We start from the raw sequence: 17292 nt of genomic DNA on the forward strand, positions 1-17292 counted from the left end.
AGCCGAAGATGACGTCGCCGGCGAAGGGTTGCGAGAGTGGGAGGAGGGAGAGTGTGTGCGAGAGAGGCGAGCGGAGGTGAAGAAGAGGAGGATGAGGCTGGGAGCGGAGGAGAGGAGGAAGAGTGGAGTGAGAGAGACAGGCAGCAGGCAGGCTGGCTGGGGCTGAGTGTCTGTGTGTGCGAGTGTGAGTGCGTGAGAGAGAGAGAGAGAGAGAGAGAGAGAGAGAGAGAGAGAGAGAGTTGGTCGCTCGGTCGGTCGCTGAACTGGAACAATACAGGAACACATTTGAAGCCCCGGACAACATTGTAGCGGAAACTTGTAACTTTTCTCCCCCGTCGCTGTGCGCTCCAGAGCGGGGAGCTCGCTAGTGGTCCTCGCCGGGGGTGGCCGACCGGAGAGGCAGAAATACCCGGGCGAAGAGGCGATCTCTCTCTCTTTTTTTTTTTTTTTTCTTTCTTTCTTTTTTTTCCGGGCGAGCGGGGATCCCAGTGTTTCGTGTTCATCAGGCAACCAAAGAGAATGGCCGCCAACATGTACCGCGTCGGAGGTGAGTCGTCACTGTTATTGTGCGCGGCGGCTGCGGGGCTGCGTCCTGCCGGGGACGGGCTGTGGGCCGGCCGGGCTCCCCATGTGTGTCTTTCCAGGGAGACATTTTTAAAAGCGGTTTCCCGGTTAGCTCACGGTAAACGTCACCGGTTTTTTTTTTTTTTTTTTTTTTTGGTTACTGTATTTTATTGTATCCAAGTGTTGCAAAACGAGTAAGTTGAGGCTTTTCTGCGCTTTTATTGTTTTAGGCCGTGTGTCCCCTTCCGCCTCCCGGGAAGTTATATTGTTTGCACTATTATTATGACTTGGGATTTGTCGGTAGTTTTTGGGGAAATATGCAATTGAGAGCAATTGGGAAACGGCATCTGGAATAAATGCTCACCCTATATTGTGTTGCAAAATACCATTTAATAATACAATCAATCAAATCGGTGTTTAGGTTGGTTTAGGAGGTAAAATATCAGAAGCAAAACAAATCCACGACAAAAGCCGGTTTGATCGCCATGCCGGCGGGCTGCAATCGGCCGCATCTGCACGGCACAGTATTGACAAATTATAGACAATAAACCATTTCATATTTCAGTGGGATCCATCACCTCCAGAGCAGCACGACTCGGGTGTTTGTGTCCGAGTGCGGGGTCTGTGTGTGCAGAGACCCGGCTGTGGAGAGACGGAAATGCGGGTTTGATCTGGTTGTGCCGCTGGTTTCAGTCAAATCTAAAACACATATTTAGGTCACTTTAGTGCGAGTGGTACAGATGGGGGGGGGGGACCACGCAAAAACACGCGTGACGCAAGAAAAGGGGGATTAAAGAAGAAATGTCAGAAGTTGAAAGGCGGCGGTGACAGGGAGCGGGGGTCACAGGCGACAGGCGGCCTTTTTTGGATGTATTGCATTGTCTTCATGAGCCCCGCGGCTGTGATAGTGTGCGTCTGTGGGCACTGTTTTGGGTATATATGTGGACGGGGGGGGGTGTTAAGTCCGGTTTGTTTTCAAATTGCGCACACGATGGTGTAGCTCCAGTGGAAACGCAGTCGGTGTCGGCCGGTGCTGGGAGGCCGCCTGCAGACAGACCGTAGCCATTATCAGTACAGTACATACAGTACAGTAGAGCCTCGGCACAGACCAGGGCCCCCCAAATTAAATGAGGTGCTGGGATCCTGAAATACGCGATCCAAGCGTGTCGAAGTGGCGGTGGGTGACACCTCAGCGGCGGCAAACCTCGTGTTTCTACAGGCCAGTGTTTGCTGGGGTGGAGGGGCTTTGTTTGCGGTTTTAATTTGTGTATAAATCCCTCGATCACCCCCCCCCCTTCCCATGGTAGCCCTTAACTAACTTGAAGTCAATGCATGTTTGTGTAGGGGGGTATTTTAGTTCAGTGACGTCTGTCTGTGCAGTCCCGGTACAGTTCAACAAGGGGGGGCCGTTTCCTTAAACTCAAGTTTGAATACAGTCACGCCTCCTACAAATACATAAAAAATAACACTAATGGACTCCATACCTGCAACAATGACATCTATAGTGATTCAGTTGCAGTGTCCACCCAACAGTGCGTTTGTAAACGTTGCATATGTTTGTAAATATATTTCTTTCAAGCTCACTTTATGCTACTGATTGTGTACTTATTTCAAACAACCCCCGGCGCCCAGTTGACAAACGCAGCGGCTGCAGGTGACATTTACACGTGTGTGCGGGCCCTGTCGCGGAGGTCAAGTTTGTGTCTCCAGTTCCGTGTGTCGTCGTCTCGTCGGAGCTTTCTCTTCGGCAACCCTCGGGCTTTTCCGCCTACTTGGGACATTTCAGTCCCTGCCCGCTGCGTATCTTGCTTAACCGGTGTGAGTCCCGTGTTGCCGGTTCCTGGGGGGGACAGGTTCGGGACCTTATCCCCTCCCGTCTACTCTTCCTCCTCCTCCTCCTCCTCCTCCTCTGCTACCAGCTCGCCAGACGTCGCGCCCCTGCTCCTTCCTGTCTGGTGGCCAGCTCTACGCCTGGCCCCGGTCCAAGGCCGGAGCACCGCTTCTCCGCGGAGGCTCTCGCCGCCGCCTGGCTGCTCCTCTTACCCCGGCGGCTGGGGGGACTATTTTGTGCACATGGCGGGGGGGGAGAGGGAGTTGCAAACGCAGCAGGTTCGCGTTTTGCTCGAAGTTGGTCCTTTGTTTTAACCCCTCCTGTTTTATTTGCACACCCGGGGACGTGCAGGAGGACATTATCATCATGCACACTGGGGGAGGATCATGCACTCGGCCGGGCTGTGCAATGGGTAGTCCACTTCCTATTTCTCGCAGCCCCTCCTCCTCCTCCTCCTCGTCAGTGCGGCGCTTGTGCTAATTACAGCCCCACAAAGACACCGAGCGTCGGGCGGGGGAGGGGGTGGCTGGGAGGGTGGCACCGCTCCACCCCCACCCCCTTCCCCCCCCCAGGCCCTCGCCTTTCTTTGGTCGCCTAGAAACAGACGGATCCTCCCCAACCTGTGCTGCATGTGTCTGGAGGATCCGGTCTGCTTGAGCAAAACTTCCCCGCAACTGCCTGGTGTGCAGGCTGCTTCCTCTGCACCTGTGTTGTTTTTGCATTTTATTCAGTTTTGGTGTGCTTGTTATTTAGCCAACTAAATGATGGCGACTTCTCCTGTCTCTCTGCACTCCTTCTGGAACCGCAATTTCAAATGCTGTGGTGTCTGCCCTCTCTCTCTGTAAACTTCGGTGCTCTGATCTCCCCACAAACCGTGCACGAGTCTCCCCAGCTCTGACCCCGACCCAGGCCCGCTCCGGGGTTACGACAACGTCTGTCGAGTGACCCCGTGGGGTTTTGGCTCAGCATGGCAAGCCCCACTCATTGAAATAGCCCCTGGGGTCAGTGTCACAGGCCCTCTGACCCACTTAAGCTGGCCGGAGGAACGGATCGTTAACCTCGGGAGCTCCTGGTACACAGGTGGATTTGCGTCCTGCTGGTTCTTGCGATGCGGAGGGGGTGGTTAGGCCTTCCTCCTCTTGACCAACGCCATCATCCTCTCTTGTCGGTCCCCTGCCAGATGAAGGCCTCCCCAGCATCACTCTCCCAGGTCACTCCAGCATAGATTCAGATCTCATCCGCCCCTCTTCTTCTTCTTCTTCACCGAGGGGTCACTGAGTGCAGCACTGACTCAGGCCAGCCGTATCTATGTTAATAAGAAAATTCTTAGCAGACACCCCCTACCCCAACCCCCTACCCCAGGTTGCCTTATAAGTATGAGAGGATACAGGACATACCACAATTAACCAGTACGATCAGATCAGCAGTTGTCCTGGTGCCAGTGTGTGCCAAGAAGCACCGAACACCACGAGGGCCCATCCCTGGTGTGTGGTGAGGGGGTGGGGGTGGAGCCTCGCACTCTCTCTCTCATCCTTTCTAATTTCTTTTCTCTTTCTTATCCTCTCTGTGATTTTCCTTCCCCCCACTAATTCCAGTCTCCAGTTTGAAAAGTCACTATACTTCTGTGTACTAAAAAAAAAAAAAAAAAAAGTATTCTCTTCACATCAGCAGTGACAGTAAGGTGATTAAGATGTCTAAAGAAAGTGATTTCCACACACGCTCTCAACTCGGTCTGCTCACGTGCAACTGCGGTGGGGTTTGGGGGGGTTGTGTTTATGTATGATGAGACGAGTGAAATGCTGTGCTCTACTGGAATATTTGTGTATTATGAGTAATTAGCACCATGCCAATTAGATGATTTAATAGGAGAAGGGGGGGAGAAAAGTGTCAAATAACTATTAATAAAGTAAATCAACTGAAGTCAATTCACTGTGAAGTCTGTCTCTGAGATGCCTGTTCAGAGAAGAGCTACCTAGTGTGTTGGGACGGGTACGACATGCACAGACACACGCACACATGCACCCCCAAACATCCCACACACCCTGCCAGGCACACACAGACACATGCGGGCACAAAGATGCACACACCGAGGAGACTCTTCCATCAGTGCCTGGGTGCCTCTCTAAGCGGGTATTGAAACCCCCACCGAGCAATGGCGATTCTCCCACTGCAACGACAGGCTTGAGTGTGAGAACCCTTGCAGAACCCCTGCCGCCTAAACCAGGCACGCAAGCAGTTTGTGTGTTTGTTCGTTCATTTTAGTTTTTCTTTTGGAACCTGACGGCACTGCTTAACAGATGGGTTTAAAAACATAATCATTGGAAAAACAAAACAAACAAATACAGGGATTAATTTGTCCATTCGCTTCCCCACTTGCCACTGGTGCTGTGTGGACCATAGGCTAACCTGCAGGCTTACCCCTCGAGTTGGATGGGCTGGTCCACCTTGGTCAGCCCTGGCTCTAGCTTTTTGTCGGGCCTCTTTGTTTTACAACCTCTGGACTATACTGAGTCACAGGAGATGTACTTTGGGGGGGGGTATGTGATTTGTAGCAACGAAGCTGCCCACCTGTGTGTTTAACAATATTAGGGTTGTTTTTATTTTATTTTATTAATCTTCTTATTTTGATGGTGTTTTGCTCCCACCCCCTCTCTTGTGACACCCCAGCGCACCTACCGTCTGTCTGTCTGTCCCGCTCGGCCGGTTGGTAAAGTGGGTACGGCTGAGGGGGGGGCGTTCCCACTCTTGCACGGGCAGACAAAAAAACTAACAAAAGAGCCAGAACAAGGAGGCGTGTGAGAGAGCGCGACAGTGAGTGTGTCAGGGTTTCGCGATTGTAACGATCCAAAGTGCTGCCTCTGTTAGGTAGAGTGGGCCGAAGGCAGCGATGGGCCAGCCCAGTGTATCGATGGGAAACCTGGGGTGGGGGGGAAGCAGCACCTGCAGTCCTGCTCCCCAGTTTACATCAATGCGACGGTGGCAGAAGTGATGTAAATTGAGCTCTGAACTGCAGGGAGCATCATCTTGTACACCAGCCCGATCCTGTGAAGTTCAGCCTGAAAGTGATTGTAAAAGTCCCTGTATTCTTCTGACCTGAACCCCTCTTTCGATCTCTCTCTCTCCAGATTACGTTTATTTCGAGAACTCTTCCAGTAATCCATACCTCATCCGCCGAATAGAGGAGCTCAATAAGGTGAGGATCGCTGGGGCTGATTTGGTAAAGTTTGAATAGTCTGGCATTCTGCTCTCTCTCGCGCTCTCTCCTCTTTCTCCTTTCTCTCTCTCTTACTGTCCTTTCTCCTGTCTCTTGCTCTCCATCTCTCTCGCTCTGAGGTATTGCTTTTTATAAAAGAAAAGTTAATTTTGTATTAGTTCTATAAATTCTTGGCTCTGACCCTTCTCTCCGCAGACAGCCAATGGGAACGTGGAGGCCAAGGTGGTCTGCCTGTTCAGGAGGCGTGACATCTCGAGCAATCTCAACAGCCTGGCGGACAGCAACGCAAGTGAGTGCAGCCCGGCGCGTTCCCTTGTCACTCGCACACACTCTACATGCATATGCATGAACGGCAACGCCAATCACACTGAGGCCTGCACATGTGCATGCACCTACTCGGAAACGCACGTACCGGAATAGGTGGCGATCTGTCTCCCTCCCCCTCTCTCTTCTTCTTCATTTTTGTGCTCTGCTTTTGCTGTGTCCTGCTCTGTTTTATACCCAGTGTTTTGTTGAGTACAGTGTCCAAGCTGCCCATTTTAAAGTGGCAGGGTGGTTTTTAGAACAGGGCCGGATTATTATTTCCAAGGAGATAGAAATGGGTGACTTTTTTTGGTGTTGTTCTTGTTGTCAACAAAGTAACCTAAATCCCATTGATATTCATTGCTTTATCACATTTAATTTGGCTAATGTAAATGCGTGTGACATCACCAGTGTATCCCTGTGCGAGGCAGGAGCGTGTGTGGGAGAAATAAACAAAATACCTTTTTCCTTCTCGAAGACGATGGCAGGTGTCATGGCGATGCCTGACACTTCCTGCTGCGAACACCTTTGTCAGGGTGGAGATTAGGGGGTGGGGTTTACTGCATGCTGAAATTGCATTACATTTGTGTCCTAGTCCTGGGGGGTTTGATTGTAAACTGGCATCACATGTTTAAAATCAGGCTTGATTTAAAAAACTAAAAAACTCTCTCCCCTATCCCTCTACCACCTCCCCTTCTCCTCATTTTAAGGTGCAATAGGTATTCCTGTCAAAACAAAGTAAATTATAATAAATACATGTAAGAAGCTTGGCTAGCTCAGCATGAGAGTCTGTAGATACGCTGGCATTTCTGTGGCTAGAGAGTGGATTGTAATCTCTCTGAGATGTGAGGGTGAGTGTGTGTGTGTATAAATGTTTACGTGTGTATCTACCAGTCATTCCTCTTGCTCTTTCTATCCCAGTCCCCTCTCTCTCTCTCTCTCTCTCTCGCTCTCTCTTTCTGTACCAGTCCTCCTTCTCCCCGCCCCCCCCCCACCCCACGTCTGTCTGAATGGCGCTGAACTGTCCTCACTGGCACAGCCTAACGAAGAACAAAAGACTATTCGTGTGCCCCTGGGGGGCTGTGGGAATTGAGGGGTTAACCCATCAGGCCCTGTATGTGCCTTTGTGTGCACGCTGTGGGCCTGTACCAGGGCCTCAGTCTGTGTGTTTGTACCAGGGTCTGTGTGTGTGTGTGTAGCATGGCTTCAGTGTGTGTGTGTAGCATGGCTTCAGTGTGTGTGTGTCTAACATGGCACATGGCTTCAGTGTGTGTGTGTATGTAACGTGGCTTCAGTGTGTGTGTGTCTAACATGGCTTCAGTGTGGGTGTACAGTGCATCCGGAAAGTATTCACAGCGCTTCACTTTTTCCACATTTTTTTATGTTACAGCCTTATTCCAAAATGGATTAAATTCATTATTTTCCTCAAAATTCTACAAGCAATACCCCATAATGACAAAGTGAAAGAAGTTTGTTTGAAATCTTTGCAAATGTATTAAAAATAAAAAACAAAAAAGCACATGTACATAAGTATTCACAGCCTTTGCCATGACACTCAAAATTGAGCTCAGGTGCATCCTGTTTGCACTGATCATCCTTGAGATGTTTCTACAACTTGATTGGAGTCCACCTGTGGTAAATTCAGCTGATTGGACATGATTTGGAAAGGCACACACCTGTCTGTATAAGGTCAGAGCACAAATCAAGCCATGAAGTCCAAGGAATTGTCTGTAGACCTCTGAGACAGGATTGTATCGAGGCACAGATCTGGGGAAGGGTACAGAAAAAATTCTGCAGCATTGAAGGTCCCAATGAGAACAGCGGCCTCCATCATCCGTAAATGGAAGAAGTTTGGAACCACCAGGACTCTTCCTAGAGCTGGCCACCCGGCCAAACTGAGCGATCGGGGGAGAAGGGCCTTAGTCAGGGAGGTGACCAAGAACCCACTGGTCACTCTGACAGAGCACCAGCGTGTCTCTGAGGAGAGAGGAGAACCTTCCAGAAGAACAACCATCTCTGCAGCACTCCACCAATCGGGCCTGTATGGTAGAGTGGCCAGACAGAAGCCACTCCTCAGTAAAAGGCACATGACAGCCCGCCTGGAGTTTGCCAAAAGACACCTGAAGGACTCTCAGACCATGAGAAACAAAATTCTCTGGTCTGATGAAACCAAGATTGAACTCTTTGGCCTGAATGGCAAGCGTCATGTCTGGAGGAAACCAGGCACCGCTCATCACCTGGCCAATACCATCCCTACAGTGAAGCATGGTGGTGGCAGCATCATGCTGTGGGGATGTTTTTCAGCGGCAGGAACTGGGAGACTAGTCAGGATCGAGGGAAAGATGAATGCAGCAATGTACAGAGACATCCTTGATGAAAACCTGCTCCAGAGCGCTCTGGACCTCAGACTGGGGTGAAGGTTCATCTTCCAACAGGACAATGACCCTAAGCACACAGCCAAGATAACAAAGGAGTGGCTACAGGACAACTCTGTGAATGTCCTTGAGTGGCCCAGCCAGAGCCCAGACTTGAACCCGATTGAACATCTCTGGAGAGATATGAAAATGGCTGTGCACCGACACTCCCCATCCAACCTGATGGAGCTTGAGAGGTCCTGCAAGAAGAATGAGAAACTGCCCAAAAATAGGTGTGCCAAGCTTGTAGCATCACACTCAAAAAGACTTGAGGCTGTAATTGGCGCCAAAGGTGCTTCAACAAAGTATTGAGCAAAGGCTGTGAATACTTATGTACATGTGCTTTTTTTGTTTTTTATTTTTAATACATTTGCAAAGATTTCAAACCAACTTCTTTCACGTTATCATTATGGGGTTTGTTTGTAGAATTTTGAGGAAAATAATGAATTTAATCCATTTTGGAATAAGGCTGTAACATAACAAAATGTGGACAAAGTGAAGCGCTGTGAATACTTTCCGGATGCACTGTATGTAACATGGCTTCAGTGTGTCTAACATGGCTTCAGTGTGCGTGCGTGTGTGTGTGTGTGTATGTAACGTGGCTTCAGTGTGTGTGTGTGTAACGTGGCTTCAGTGTGTGTGTATGTAACATGGCTTCAGTGTGTGTGTGTAACGTGGCTTCAGTGTGTGTGTGTGTAACGTGGCTTCAGTGTGTGTGTGTGTAACGTGGCTTCAGTGTGTGTGTGTGTGTAACGTGGCTTCAGTGTGTGTGTGTGTGTAACGTGGCTTCAGTGTGTGTGTGTGTGTAACGTGGCTTCAGTGTGTGTGTGTGTGTAACGTGGCTTCAGTGTGTGTGTGTGTAACGTGGCTTCAGTGTGTGTGTGTGTGTGTGTGTGTGTGTAACATGGCCTCAGTCTGTGTGTGTGTGTAACATGGCCTCAGTCTGTGTGTGTGTCTCAGTGTTTGTGTGTGTTGGGAGAAGGAGGGGGGAGGGGATGGGCGCCTTAGGTTTAGTGCACAGGGGTTTCCTGCTGTGTCTGGCAGGGGCAAGCTAGCCAATGGTGGAACGGGAAGGGTTAACGGAAGGGGGCGTGGTCTCTTGTCCTGCCTCCTCTGTCAGGGTTTCCTCTGGCCCAGTGCAGGGGCGGAGTCCAGAGCGAGCGAGTGAGAGAGAAATAGGGAATGTGCACTCTTAGCAGACACTCTCTCTCGCTTCCACCCCCCCTTGTAGGTACTTTATTAGTGTCACTGCAGTCGACATTTCCAAAAAATGCTTGCAATGCAATTTGTTTTTGTTTTGCTTTCCTCTCGATTTTGTCTCTGCACTGTACTCGCGCAGTGTCGCTCTAAACCTCAGCTCCCCACTCTGACCTCCCTTCATCCGTCCAAGCGAGGTTCTAATTGCTTTTGCTAATTGAAGCCTTTAATTGAACCAATTCCTCCATCATAACTTTAAAAAGAGGGAGAGGAGGCCTTTCAACCTTGGGATAGAAATCGATATTTGGTACTACGTGTGTCACAGTCGATGTGACCGATTTGTATTGATCTCTATCTTTCTCCCTCTCCCTCTCACAGGAGATTTCGAGGAGGAGTCCAAGCAGCCGTCTGTGTCCGAGCAGCAGAAGCACCAGCTGAAGCACAGAGAGCTCTTCCTGTCCAGACAGTTTGAGTCCCTGCCAGCCACACACATACGGTCAGAGTTTTTGCATAGTTTTGTGTTTTGAGCGTTTTGTTTATGTTGTTGTTTGGTGTGCGTTCTCCATGGTTACAGATGGCATGGCACTGTGCTTTGCTAAATCTGTCTTCTTGCGTCTGCAGGGGCAAGTGCAATGTGACGCTGCTCAACGAGACGGACGTGCTGGCAGGGTACCTGGAGAAGGAGGTGAGCAGGACAGAGGGGTGACTGTGGACTTCATTAGAGACGATTACATTTATTACGCCCCCCCACTGTCCTTCCCCTGTTTAAATCGCTTCCTGTCTGGGATGACTTTGCATCTCCCTCACTGCACTAGGATAGTTCTGCAAATGCCCAAAGACGATATAGATTAATTGTGTAGCACTGTCTGTGTCTACACTACACACTCCTCAATGTCAGGCAAGACTGGGGCCGTGTCTGTGATACGGCACTGTGTTACCCTCTCCCCACTCTCTCAACGCACTGCTTTGGGTTTTGCAGGACTGCTTCTTCTATTCGCTGGTGTTCGACCCGGTCCAGAAAACGCTGCTGGCGGATCAGGGAGAGATCCGGGTTGGGTCCAAGTACCAAGCCGAGATCCCGGACAAGCTGGTGGAGGGTGAGCAAGAGGAGAGACCAGACCTGGCTTTCCAAAACCGTCGGAAACACTCACTCTCACACATAGTCGTGCGTGTTTGTGTATGCAGGTGTTCTTCAATTTGCAAACCTCTATTTTAACAGTGCGATACTCATTTTGTATCGATCGTAAGGGTGCCAGTGAAAATAAATATTTGATACCATTGACTAGGGCTGTGAATTGTTTTGTAAGCGAAGAGCGAAACATTGCAGCTCCCATGCGATTGTTAAAGCCGGACAAAGTCAATATCAGTGTAAATATGTTGGTGTTCTTGGCACAGGACCTGCACACACAACATAACTGAAAGCACATGTTTGTAACTTAAAAATGCAACTGAGTACATGCATAGATTTTTATTTCAAATGCTGCTTTTAAAGTCGGGATTTTAAGTCAGCAACTTCATAACACTACAAAGTAATTGTTGTTTGGTTTCCTTCTTCTTCTTTGTGTGTTTTTGGGTTTGCATTTTGTTTGACTACCTCTAGTGTTTAATATTATTTATGGATAATTTTTATTTTACTACTTCGTTCAGGAGAACATTCATGTCAACCCATCTCAAAAAGTACATGCCTAAAGAAGACATGCCAGACTGACCCTTTGAAATCTGCCATTATTTTCCCTCCCGCCTTTAATCTCCCACATTTTAAGATTCAACTGAGTAAATTCTCTCTCCCCCTCTCCCCCTCTCCAGGGGAGGCAGACAGTCGGATCCAGGAGAAGCTTGAGACAAAAGTGTGGGACCCCGACAACCAGCTGAAGGACCCCCAGATCGACCAGTTCCTCGTGGTGGCACGGTGAGTTGGGGGGACACCAGTGGGGTGGGCCGGGGGAGGAGCCAAAGGTAGATGGTAGTGGATTTGATTTCAGTTTTGTGCCGATTTTGATGTCACTTTTGGCACAGAGGCACAGGCACTGTCATTGGCAATGCAAGGCTGCCATCTAGTGGGCAGTGAGGAAATGCCACCACATATAAGAAAGTTTACAAAGGAGAGAAGAGACCATTCGTCTATTTTTTGAATGTTGCCAAATTATCAACCTCAACCGCATCGCTGGGGAATTTGCTTGAAATCTATACTTAACAAGGTCAGACTGCATAATGTTATTATTTCTTGGCAGATACCCTTAATCAATATAAATCTATGGTACATCATAACAGGAGTTCAGTGTCTGGCTGTGTTAATACAGGACTGTAGTGTTAGTGCTGTGTGTGTTGAGGACTGTGGTGTTGATGCGCTCTGTGTTGAGGACAGGACTGTGGTGTTCATGCTGTATTCATGTCTCTGCAGGGCTGTGGGGACATTTGCCAGAGCCCTGGACTGCAGCAGCTCCATTCGGCAGCCCAGTCTGCACATGAGCGCCGCCGCCGCCTCCCGAGACATCACACTGGTAAGAGACGCGTGTCTCTCTCTCTCTCACTCTCTCACTCTCCCTCACTTGTGATTTAACCCTTCGATTTCCCCCCCCCTGTCTCCCCCTCCCTCGCTCTCCCCTCAGTTCCACGCCATGGACACGCTGCAGAAGAACGGCTACGACCTGGCCAAGGCCATGTCCACGCTGGTGCCACAGGGCGGGCCGGTGCTGTGCCGGGACGAGATGGAGGAGTGGAGCGCGTCCGAGGCCATGCTGTTCGAGGAGGCGCTGGAGAAGTACGGCAAGGACTTCAACGACATCCGCCAGGACTTTGTGAGTCGCCCACCCCAAACCGAGCTTCACACCCAAACCCCCCCCCACTGCTGTATCTTATTCCGCTTTACTGAGCGCTCTAACTCCACTGTTAGCTTCACACCATCTATTTATTAGCTGATTGGGTTGATTGATTTATGATTTACATATTCCTGCCTCTTGTTGCCATTTTCAACCAAAAAATACCCCCCCCCCCCCCCCTCATCTGTGCCCCGTGGTGGAGTGTACGCCCTCATCACCCCCTCTGCTCTTCCCCCAGCTGCCCTGGAAATCCCTGGCCAGCATCGTCCAGTTCTACTACATGTGGAAGACCACAGACCGCTACATCCAGCAGGTACGGTGTCGCGCTGCGCCATCCGCCACAATACCGTGCTGTACCACGCCATGCTGAAATGCATCGTCCTGCTACAGGGGCGACAAAAGTTGCGTTCCCTGCTTATGTTGGTTGTATGTAAAATGTGAGTGAACGTCGTAAAGGGTGCAGAGTGGGTTGTAACGTGCGTTTCTCTTCTTGTGGTGCTCTGGATTGTGTCCCGGAATTTAATTCAGAAAAGGCTGAAGGCAGCGGAGGCAGACAGCAAACTGAAGCAGGTCTACATCCCCACCTAGTAAGTGCCCCCGGCCCGGCCCTGTGTACATGCATCTATACATACATACACCCTGTTTAATCCAGGAGAATTAAACTGACTGCAGATTCTCTCTTTTTCCCTCCCCTCTCCTCTCTCTCCGACAGCACCAAACCCAACCCCAATCAGATCATGGCTCCTGGCACCAAGCCCGGTGTGAACGGGGCAGCGGGCTTCCAGAAGGGCTTGAGCTGTGAGAGCTGCCACAGTGAGTAGCCCTAGCTTTAGTCTAGCCCTGGTCTAGCTCTAGCTGTGTTCCATGGCAGTGCAGCTGGGCTCACAGTCTCTCTCCTCCCCTCTCTCTGTGTGGCAGCGGCCCAGTCCCCGCAGTGGTACGCCTGGGGCCCCCCCAACATGCAGTGCAGGCTGTGCGCTTCGTGTTGGATCTACTGGAAGAAGTACGGTGGCCTGAAGACCCCCACGCAGCTGGAGGGCGCTGCCCGCACAGGCACAGTACGCATTGACACCCCTCACTCACTCGCACAACAAACATGTCACTGTCTTGCTGTGTCCTGACTCCTGTTACTGGTCTACACTGTTCTACACTGTCTATTTCCTGTGTTACACTGCCACCAGTCTTGATTCTGACGCGTTCCTCCTTCCCTCCCCCTGTAGGAGGCCGCCCCGAGAGGTCACATGACGCGTCAGGAGGTGCAGGGCCTGTCCCCCTTCACCAGCAGCGCCGGTCGGGCCAAACTGCTGGCCAAAAACCGACAGACCTTCATCCTGCAGACCACCAAGCTGACCCGCATCGCGCGGCGCGTCTGTCAGGACATCCTGCAGCCACGACGGGCCGCACGCCGGCCCTACGCCCCCATCAACGCCAACACCGTGAAGGCTGAGTGTGAGGGACCCCCCCCAGAGACACGCAAACAAACACACGCATGCAGAGTGAGAGAAACACGCGCGCACAGAGACTAACGCACATAGCTGATGACCCTGTGTCTCTTTCTCCCTGCAGGCATGATCCGGCTGCCCAAGGCCTCCAAGCTTCCTCTGAAAGTGCGGCCCACCTCGCGGCCCACCTTGAGCACCATCATCAAGGAGCTGGGTGAGTCGACGTTACCGTCCCCACAGCGCCGGCTCCAGTCTGGGCCCTCTTCCACTCTCTGCACATGTTGCAATGGACCTTAACTAGTGGTTTTGATTTGCCTCTCTCTCCTCTCCCTTCCTGTCCAGCTCTCCAGGCTCCTCTGAAGCTGAAGGCCCCCAGGGGGACTCCGACACCCATCAACCGAAACCAGGTGACCCAGCCGCGGGGCGCCCCCTCTCTGCTGGGCAAGAGACCCTTTGACAGCGTGAGTGTCATATCCCTTTTTGTACCTCCTATCGCTCTGTCCTCCTTGCCCCCCTCCTATCACCTAATTCTCCTTACCTGCTGTCACCCTCTCCCCCCTCAACCTCCCTGCCCCCTTCCTCTTCCCCTCACTCTGCCAGCTCCATCCCCTCAGCCCCCTCCAGGCTCCCAGGTACCTGACTGACTCCACCTACCCTCCTTTCCCCCCCCACAGGTGGGCGTTGGCCAGCAGTTCTCCACCAATGGGAGGCCGTTCACCTCAGGGATGCGGACGACCTCTCAGTCCGTCATCAAGCGGCAGAAGGTCAACCAGGGTGACGCCCCCAACCCCGTGGTCTTCGTGGCGACGAAAGACACCAGGTACGCCTCGCAGGGGGGGTTCAAAGTGGGTGGACGAGCCTACTGAGTCACAGTGATGTCGCCAGTTAGGCTTTTGTGAGTCACAGTCGGTCTAATTAGGACGAGGAAGATGGCTGTGTCAGTCATTATCCCAGCTGCTCTGCAGAGTCCATTATTACTGTATTGGAGATTTATCGTAATTGATCGTAATGCAGATTATAATTACGAGCAGACTGTTGTCATCGGTCCTAACTGGTATCCGGTGGCTGTGTTGCAGGGCGCTGCGGAAGGCCCTGACCCAGGCCGAGATGCGACGGGCGGCACGCAAGCCCCACCTGCCCGTGCGGGTGAAGCTGCCGCAGCCCCCCCGGCCGCTGCCCCCCCCCACGCTGCCCGCCAGCACCACAGAGCCCATTGTGCTGGAGGACTGAGAGGCTCTCAGGCAGGCTGGGGCGGCAGGGAGCGTGCGCGCGAGAGAGAGAGGGGTGAGGCAGGGGACACACATGGCTGGCTTGGCACCTTCCACACAGCTGCCGTCACGGACCCCTGTGCCCCCTGACCCTTTCCTGGTGTTTTTCACATATGTTCTGTTCGGTTTTTTTTGTTTATTTTTGTCCCCTGCGGATTTCCTTCTTGTTTTTATTTTCCACCCCTTTCCTCGCACCCAGACACTTAAGCACACGTACACACACACACAAACACACACTGACTCACTCTTGTCTCGCCGCTGTCCTTTGTAGTTTTTAATCCTGCTTCCTGGGTTTAAACCCTGTTGGCATTTGTGATATATATATTAAAATAATAAAGACAAAATGGGTTAAAGATGTATGTAAAGCAAATGATGCTTTAAATTAAATACTGAAGCACACTTTCTCTTTTTTCCTCTTTGGTTCTTACTCCTTGTAAATATGGCAAATTTCTGAAAGGTGCGTCACTTATTTTTATTTTGGCTTTTGTCTGTTTATTTTTTGAGTGGGGGGGGATTTTTGAAGTTTCTACTGATCTGCTCAGGAGAATATGTACTGAGATTAACTCCACCCCCACCCCAACACACACACACTCACCACCTACAATCTGGGCGCCCCTTCCTCATCGTTCGAATGGGGACGGGGACAGGATGGGCTGGGGTCAAAGTTCAAAGGTCGCTGTGAGGCCTTGCCTGTTTCTTCGAGGCATCCCAGATCATGGAAACCAACCTGGATACTGGTGCCCACACCACAATCCCAGTTCACTACTGGAGAACATACGATGAAATGAGAGAGAGAGAGAGAGAGAGAGAGAAGGGAGAAGATGTCAAAACAAGTCAAGTTTCATTACAGCAGGGTCCCAGATTGGAGGCGGCGCTGTGGGGACTGTACTATAGGGTGCAGGTGTAGGTATATACTATAGGTAGTCAAAGAGGTAGTATAAACCACTAATCGAGTTTCAGCAGGGGGATAGTGCTCATGCCAACCAGCAGAGGACAGCAGGGTTGTGGAAGATGGCAGTGCGACTAAAATGTATTTTATTTTATTTTTCCAGGTCAGTTTTCCTGAGGTGTTGTGAATATTTAATGAGTTTTTTGTTTTTGTTTTTTGTTTGTCTTAATGCTAAAGCCTTGCGCAGTTGTAATCTTGTTTTTTTTTTTGTTTCGGAAACTTCTGTTTTCGAATTAAAATGGAAAATTTAAAACGTTTCTTGATCTGCTAAGAGGACTGTACCGGGTTTGTGTACATTCGGATATCTTTTATTTTTTAACTTAATTTGTATGAGTATTTTATTTGACCGTTTTGAAGTCCAGATATCCAGTCCAGGGTCAAAATTGTGCGGCGATGTTCGCTGAAAAAATAATAAAATAATCATGAGGATTTGAAGAAAAGCCCAGCAATAGCAGCCGTCTCTTTAACACTTGAGTGAAAATACAATGATTCAGAATTTTATAATGGTGAAGCTTGTATTGCCTCCGGTACTGGAGAGCAGTGGGGGTGCTGTACACATCATCAATTGTGCTTCATTATGTGGGGGGGGGGCTGGGTGTTTTGTTTCGGGTTGGGGTTGGGGGTGGGGGGGGGGGTGTTAGGGGCTTGGGTTGAATTTGGGAGGTGGGGGGGTGGGGGGGATTGAATTTGACTTTTGTACGTTGAAGAGAAATATGCTACAATTCTTAACTTTTTTCTCGGGTGTTTTTTATTCCGATGTCTGTAACCTAATTAATGTATCTTGAAATAAGAAAAATAAGTCAATAAAGAATCGTTTTCTTTCCATTTTTCTCCCTTTGCATTTATTTATTCATATATTTGGCCGATTGGTGACTTTTTAAACAACAGTTATAAACAAACAAGAATAGGTTACCATCAAGTAAAGTCTACAATTTGCAAAAGGAGGAGAGAGATCCCCAGTGTGTTCATGATGGAGAGGTCCCTTGGAAAGGAACTACGTTTCAATCCAACCATGATGCAGTTGTGTAGTGTGTTTGTAGTGTTGAATACAGCTGTTGTGTATGTAAAGTATCTTGGAAGTGTGTGATTACTCACTAGGGTTACATTAGCAGTGGGGGTATTGAATGTGGCAGACGCCTTCATCCCATTGCCAACATCAATACACAACACTAAATAATCATTTCCAGCTGGAGTCAATAAACCCGAGTGCCTCCCCAGTGATTGCTGGGTTTGTGTGTGTACACAAAGCCTACTCTTTAAAAACCAAACCCAATCACTCCAGGAGTTACGG

The 17292-nt window shown here is 50.2% G+C and overlaps 1 protein-coding gene across 1 annotated transcript; it reads left to right on the plus strand.

The window, feature by feature from the left end:
• Positions 1–43: 43 nt before the first annotated feature.
• mta2 (metastasis associated 1 family, member 2) lies at positions 44–16348 on the plus strand. The gene is made up of 18 exons (XM_066718947.1): positions 44–547; positions 5521–5588; positions 5805–5898; positions 9902–10019; positions 10145–10208; positions 10503–10620; positions 11330–11432; positions 11925–12024; positions 12133–12321; positions 12581–12655; positions 12871–12929; positions 13055–13155; positions 13261–13400; positions 13563–13791; positions 13909–13998; positions 14127–14245; positions 14459–14604; positions 14861–16348. Exons 1-18 carry the CDS (start codon positions 520–522, stop codon positions 15012–15014), a joined length of 1995 nt encoding a protein of 664 aa, XP_066575044.1. The 5' UTR covers positions 44–519; the 3' UTR covers positions 15015–16348.
• The last annotated feature ends 944 nt before the right edge of the window (positions 16349–17292 follow it).

The sequence above is a fragment of the Amia ocellicauda genome, chromosome 12, assembly GCF_036373705.1.
Source record: "Amia ocellicauda isolate fAmiCal2 chromosome 12, fAmiCal2.hap1, whole genome shotgun sequence".
NCBI lineage: Eukaryota > Metazoa > Chordata > Actinopteri > Amiiformes > Amiidae > Amia > Amia ocellicauda.

Excerpts from the sequence above, each read along its gene's own strand:
- mta2 (XM_066718947.1), top strand. The coding sequence starts at position 520 with ATGGCCGCCAACATGTACCGCGTCGGAG. Across the intron at positions 13,401-13,562 it reads GCGCTGCCCGCACAGGCACA|GAGGCCGCCCCGAGAGGTCA; the intron begins GTACGCATTGAC and ends CTCCCCCTGTAG. Across the intron at positions 13,792-13,908 it reads CAACACCGTGAAGGCTGAGT|GCATGATCCGGCTGCCCAAG; the intron begins GTGAGGGACCCC and ends TTCTCCCTGCAG.